At 54.9% G+C, this 6,000-nt stretch overlaps 1 protein-coding gene across 1 annotated transcript; it reads right to left on the bottom strand.

Annotated features, from left to right (window-relative positions):
• Positions 1 to 4,138: 4,138 nt before the first annotated feature.
• On the bottom strand, positions 4,139 to 5,155 carry LOC119325277 (V-type proton ATPase subunit D-like). The gene has a single exon (XM_037599022.1). The coding sequence runs from the start codon at positions 5,101 to 5,103 to the stop codon at positions 4,297 to 4,299; it is 807 nt and encodes a 268-aa protein (XP_037454919.1). The 5' UTR covers positions 5,104 to 5,155; the 3' UTR covers positions 4,139 to 4,296.
• Between the last annotated feature and the right edge of the window lie 845 nt (positions 5,156 to 6,000).

Here is a 6,000-nt window from a genome sequence, read left to right as displayed (position 1 = left end):
TGTCCTGGGGTCAAGCAGCCCCCCAATGGCACCTTAATGCGGGCTCTATTCTGGAACATCCGCGGTTTTGGCCATGATGGTCGACGCCGCCAACTAGTGGACTACATGCGAGAGGAACACATCGACATAGTAGTTGTTCAAGAAACCATGCGTCTCGATTTCTCGCTCCCTGAGCTTGACCGTTTGAGCTCCCACATCTTTGCGTGGCATTGGCTCCCTTCTAGTGGGAGCACAGGTCACTCGGGTGGCATCCTTTTAGGTGTGAAGGATGCCACCTTCGAGGTGGGCAGCATGGATCGGGGAGAATTCTTCGTCAGCATGGAGTTGTTCGAGAGGTCTCTCAACTTCAAGTGGGAGGTCATCATCGTCTACGGGCCTGCCGACCATAGTAGGTCGGCCGCCTTCCTTGAGGAGCTCCACCGGAAGATCTCTGCTGCCTCCCTTCCTGTGGTAGTGGGTGGCGATTTCAACCTCCTGCGCGTGGCGGAAGACAAGAGCAATGATAATGTCTGCTTTGCGCGGATGCAAATGTTTAATGACTTCATTGCTGACCTCACCCTCCGGGAGATCGATAGGATTGGTGCCCGGTTCACCTGGACCAATCGGCAAGCCTCCCCGACCCAGTCTGTCTTGGACAGGGTCTTAGTGTCCCCGGATTGGGACCTCCGTTGTCCCCTAGCCTCCCTCCACGCCATCACGCGGATTGGCTCGGATCATGTCCCCCTCCTCCTCTCCTCCGTGGACGAGCGTCCGCTGGTCACCCCTCGTTTCCGTTTTGAGACTTTCTGGATCTCCCAGGTTGGGTTTACCGACGCCGTCTGCGCTCGGTGGATCGAGGCTCGGACCCACCCCCACCCTCGGCCTCCTTCGGCCATTGACGCGTGGCACTTCTGTGCGAAACGCGGCAGGCAGTTCATGAAGGGTTGGGGTGTGAATTTGGGTCGAGACGTTAGGGAGCGTAAGAAGGTGCTGTTATCGGCGATTCAAGGACTAGACCATCGGGGTGACATGGTGGGTCTCTCTCCGGACGAGTGGCTTTCCCGGTATGACCTTGAAGACCAGCTCTCCGTGATCTACACCGATGAGGAGGCCTATTGGCGCCTTCGGGGCGCGCAGAAATGGGTCTTGAAGGGAGACGCGAATACGACATACTTCCAGGCCATCGCCAACGGCCGCCGTAGACGCAACACCATCCCCCTCTTATGGGATGGTGAGACTCTCCTTCAGGACCCGCGCGACATCCAGGCCACGTTGACGGTTTCTATAGGTCCTTATTCTCTACCGCTCCTAGGAGCGGCCTCTCTCTCGCCCCCGATTGTTGGGCTGGTTCCCAGTTGGTGTCTGCCTCGGAGAACGCGGCCCTGACGGCCCCCTTCTCTGAGCAGGAGGTTTGGGAGGCCATCAAGGGCATGAATTCATCCTCGGCACCGGGACCGGATGGCCTCCCGGTCAAATTTTTCCAGGCCTTCTGGAACATGATTAAACCAGAGGTCATGGCCATCTTCGATGAGTTCTATGTTGGCTCCATTGATCTTGGGCGCCTATATTACGGGATCATCTATCTCATCCCCAAGGTCTCTAGGGCTTCCGACATCCGCCAGTTTCGCCCGATCACGGTGATTAACGTGATCTTCCGGATCCTGGCCAAAGGGTACGCCAATAGGGTGACCCTGCTGGCCGACCGGGTGACTCACCCAAACTAGTCGGCCTTCATTAAGGGCCGGTACATCCAGGATGGGGTCCTTGTCCTTCATGAAGTCCGCGTCAAATGCCTCAAGGCGTTTTTTCTGAAGATTGATTTCCACAAGGCTTACGATACGGTTAGCTGGCCCTTTCTCTGGGAAGTCCTTCTTCGGAAGGGCTTCGATGACCGGTGGATCACAAGGGTCATGCAAATGGTCTCTTGCGGTCGCACGGCTTTGAACATCAACGATGAGATTGGTCCTTTCTTCCCCACCCTTTGTGGGGTTCGCCAAGGCGACCCCTTCTCCCCGTTCCTGTTCAATATGGTCGTAGACGCGCTTGCCTCCATCCTGGATAAGGCAAAAGCCGCTGGCCACATTCGTGGGATTACTCCCCACCTTTCCGGTGGCTCTGGGATTTCCATCCTCCAATATGTTGACGACACTATCATCATGGTCGAAGGCTCGGAGGTGGACATCGCCAACCTCAAGTTCCTCCTTCTCTGCTTACAACAGATGTCGGTCCTCAAGATCAACTTTGACAAGAGTGATGTTATGGTGATGGGATACTCCCCCTCCGAGTCTATGGCCATCGCCAACAGACTTAATTGCCGCCTGGGCTCCTTCCCCACTTCCTACCTGGGGACGCCCATTAGTGATTCGCGGCTCTCCGCCGCGGACTTGCGCCCCTCGGTGGCCAAGCTCCAAACTCGATGCGAGCCCTGGCAGGGGAGGTGGCTGTCCAAGGCCGCCCGGACTATTCTCATCAACTCATCCCTCTCCAGCCTCCTCCTGTTTCTTATGAGCTTCTACAGCCTCCACGAGTCTCTCCACAAGGAGATCGCCAATATCCAATCCCGCTTTTACTGGGCTGGAGACAATGACAGGCAGAAGTACAATATGGTCAGCTGGCCTGACTTTTGCAAACCCAGGGAGCAAGGTGGCCTGGACATTATGTGCTCTAAAAGGATGAATATTGCCCTTCTCTCCTGTTGGCTTTGGCGCATCTCGCAAGGTCACGGTGGCCTCTGGCTTGACATTATCCGGAACAAATACTTGCGTGGACAACCCCTAGCCTTCTGCCAGAAATCGGGCGGCTCTCAGTTCTGGTAGTCTATTGTCCAGCTTCTCCCGGTCCTCCGCATAGGGACCTCCATCTCGGTGGGATCCGGACTCTCGACGTTCTTCTGGTTTGATCGCTGGGCCGGGGACACTCCCTTTGCAGCCCGCTTCCCCGTCCTCTTCTCTATCTCCGTCGATCCCATGATCTCTGTTGATAGGGCCCTTCTTGACTTAGGGCGCCTTGATTTCCGACGGCCTTTTGGGCCCGCGGAATCCGCTGCCTGGCGTGAGTTGCTTGACTGTGTTGCTCTCCATGAGCCTTTGGTGGGTGGTGGACCTGACCTGGTGCGCTGGCGCCTGGAGCCGTCGGGCCAGTTCTCCACCAAGTCGCTTTACTTGGCCATTGCCCCATCCTCCGCCCCTTCCCCTGTCGATGGTTTGGTCCATCCGCGTACCCCTGAAGATTCGTGTCTTCATGTGGCAATGGATTCGCGGTCGGGCCCCGTCCGAGATGGAGGTCCGCAAGCGCAATGGCCCGGGTACAGGCATCTGTCCGCTCTGTAGTGTTCCCGAAGACTCGAACCACATTTTCTTCTCCTGCGTCTCTGCCCAGTTCCTTTGGAGTTGCTTTCGAGAGGTGGTCGGTGGAAATTGGTGCCACACCAATTTTCCGGACTTATTTGCTGAACTCCAGTTGTCCCCCGCAACCTCTTGCCACATTAGGTGGCTTGAGGTTGGGGTACTCGCCTGGACCCTCTGGACTGTTCGCAATAAGCTTGTGATTCAGCGTACTCCCCTTCGACGGGCTACTGACGCTCTCTTCAAACTCTCGGGTTTCTTGCAGCTTTGGCGGCCGCTTAGCCGCCCCCCGAACCGCGACGCCATCTCAGCCTTCATCGCCGACCTCCGCTCGATGGCCGTTCGCCTGTCGCCGCCGCCTCCACCGCCACCGCCGGATCCAGACTAGGGGCTTCCTCCGTCCGGCGTGCTCTGTTTTCTTTTTTGTTTTCTGGGCTTGTTGAGCTGTGCCCTCAGCAGAACCTATGTACTTTGTCGTGAGACTTGGGTGGGTGTGTGAACTTGACTCTGATTGTATGCTCTGTGGCGGTTTGCTTTATATATAAAGCGGGGCGAAAGCCTTTTTGGGTAAACTTTATGGCTTTGATTATGACCAACGTTGTAGGTGGTTGCGTGCAGTGTGGCCGGGCGTAGCCACAACTTTTCCAATACATGTAGGACTTCACAAACGTTGCTACATGAACCGTGCAACTTCTACTCCCTCCATTCCTAAATATTTGTCTTTCTAGACATTCAAATGGACTACAATATACGGATGTATGTAGACATATTTTAGAATGTACATTCACTCATTTTACTTTGTATGTAGTCACTTGTTGAAATCTCTAGAAAGACAAATATTTAGGAATGGAGGGAATAGTATTCTGCAAATTTCAAAGGAATTTCAAATGAGAGGAACTCAATATATTTTTACCGGACTTTTTGCATGCAAAATACTCCTAGTACTGATACGTCACAGTAGCTAGCTTCCGGATCAGGTGTATCCAAAAATGATGTCTTCGTCCCTCTGGCCGTCTCCATTGTCCAGCATGGTGGCGGCGGTGCCGAGGGAGACGCCGCGCTTGAGTGCGACCTCGCCAGCGACCTTCTCCCCGGCGTACAGCTTTGCGGACTCCATCTGGCGCTCCAGCTCCCGCTGCTTGACGGCCTGAATCTTCTTAAGACGGAAGAACTCCTCTCTCTCCTGCTCGTCAAGCTCGCCCCTGATATAGGTAACGGTGTTCTCCAGCTGCGGCTTCACTACGTGCTCCAGCGCGTTCACGCGCCGGTTGGTCGTCTTGATCGCCTCGTCCAGCGTCAGGAACGACGTCTGCAGCGACGCCAGCTCCACCAGCAGCTCGATGGCGCGGACGTGCGCCGCACGGCAGGCTGACACCTGCTGCCCGCCGCCCGCGAGCCCGGCGAGCAACGGCGCCCTCGCGCCGGCGCCGTCCATGAAGTGCTCGAAGCAGGGGAGGCGGACGCCGGCGATGTTGTCGTGGTGAGCGCGCACGCGGAGGCGGGCGGGGCCGGTGACGGACTGCTGGATGACATGCCGGAGGGGGCCGCCGGCGACGTAGAGCGCCTCGGCGAGGGAGAGGGAGGCGCCGCGCATGGAGTCGCCCACGGCCTCCTTGGCGGCCACGATGCGCTTGAGGATGGCTCGGAACTGCACGGTGAGCGCGTCCGACTTCTTCTTGAGCAGCGCGTGGCCGCGGGTGGCCGCCGCCAGCCGCGCCTTGATCATGCCCATCACCGTGACCGTCGGCACCACGTTCAGCCGCTGTCCCTGCCCCGCCATGCCGCCGGCGGAAGCTACCTAGTGCTGGCGTGTTGGCTCTGTGTACCTTTTCTTTCTGCCAGGACTCTGTATACTTCTTGATCTGGCTAGCTCGCACCAATTATAGGTGCATACGCAGGCGCCAAAAGGACACGTCGGCGTGTGTCGGGATGGTTCAGGAGAAGATGACACACACTGACACACACGAGAGTGCAACATCTGTGCATGGATGCTCATGCTATTTGGACTATCTTAAGACTTGTGTAGCTATCTGGTCAATTGTTCATCACCAGAAAACAGCTGCGCTGGTACACAAATAGTCTCTCCGTTCGGCCATGCATTTTCTGGCTCAGATTCAACTTCATTCAACGAACCCGAATTGAGCCGATGTCATGCAAGCGCATATCTGCAGGGAATATGAAATATCTGGTCGCAAGTCCATCTGATCCCTAGCTTTCAAACTATTATTGCTTGTTGATCACTGTTTTCACCGCTTGGAGTTTTTTTAGCTTTGGTCTCCTACGGCTGCTACTTGTCGGTGTGTTATTTGTGCGCGTGTTGATGTTGGTTGTGTGTATCCTAGCTATGCATAGTTCGTCGGGTGTGTGTTTATTGTGTTTGTATCCACTTGATGCTTCATTTTAAGTTAATAAAATTCATCATTTGTCAGAAAAAAGTCCATCTGATCCCTATCTAGCTTTTGAACTATTTGCTCTTTGAGCCATGGCCTGTAGTGTGTTAAGTACTACTTCTGTTCCATAATAAGTGTTGTGGTTTTAGTAAACCATGACATGTGTTATGTTGTTTAACTCTATACTGCATGTCTTTTGTGAGAACAGGAAATCAAATATTATCAAAGATCCAAAGTTGATTTCATCTTGAAGGGAGATAGTAATACACGATACTTTCAATTGGACA

Source organism: Triticum dicoccoides, chromosome 6B (assembly GCF_002162155.2).
Source record: "Triticum dicoccoides isolate Atlit2015 ecotype Zavitan chromosome 6B, WEW_v2.0, whole genome shotgun sequence".
NCBI classification, from domain to species: domain Eukaryota; kingdom Viridiplantae; phylum Streptophyta; class Magnoliopsida; order Poales; family Poaceae; genus Triticum; species Triticum dicoccoides.
The sequence above is the reverse complement of the archived record's forward strand: the minus strand, read 5'-3'. Positions and strand labels throughout refer to the sequence as shown.

What these genes read in the sequence shown, in the direction of transcription:
- LOC119325277 (XM_037599022.1), bottom strand. Translation starts at nt 5,103, where the DNA reads ATGGCGGGGCAGGGACAGCGGCTGAACGTGGTGCCGACGGTCACGGTG.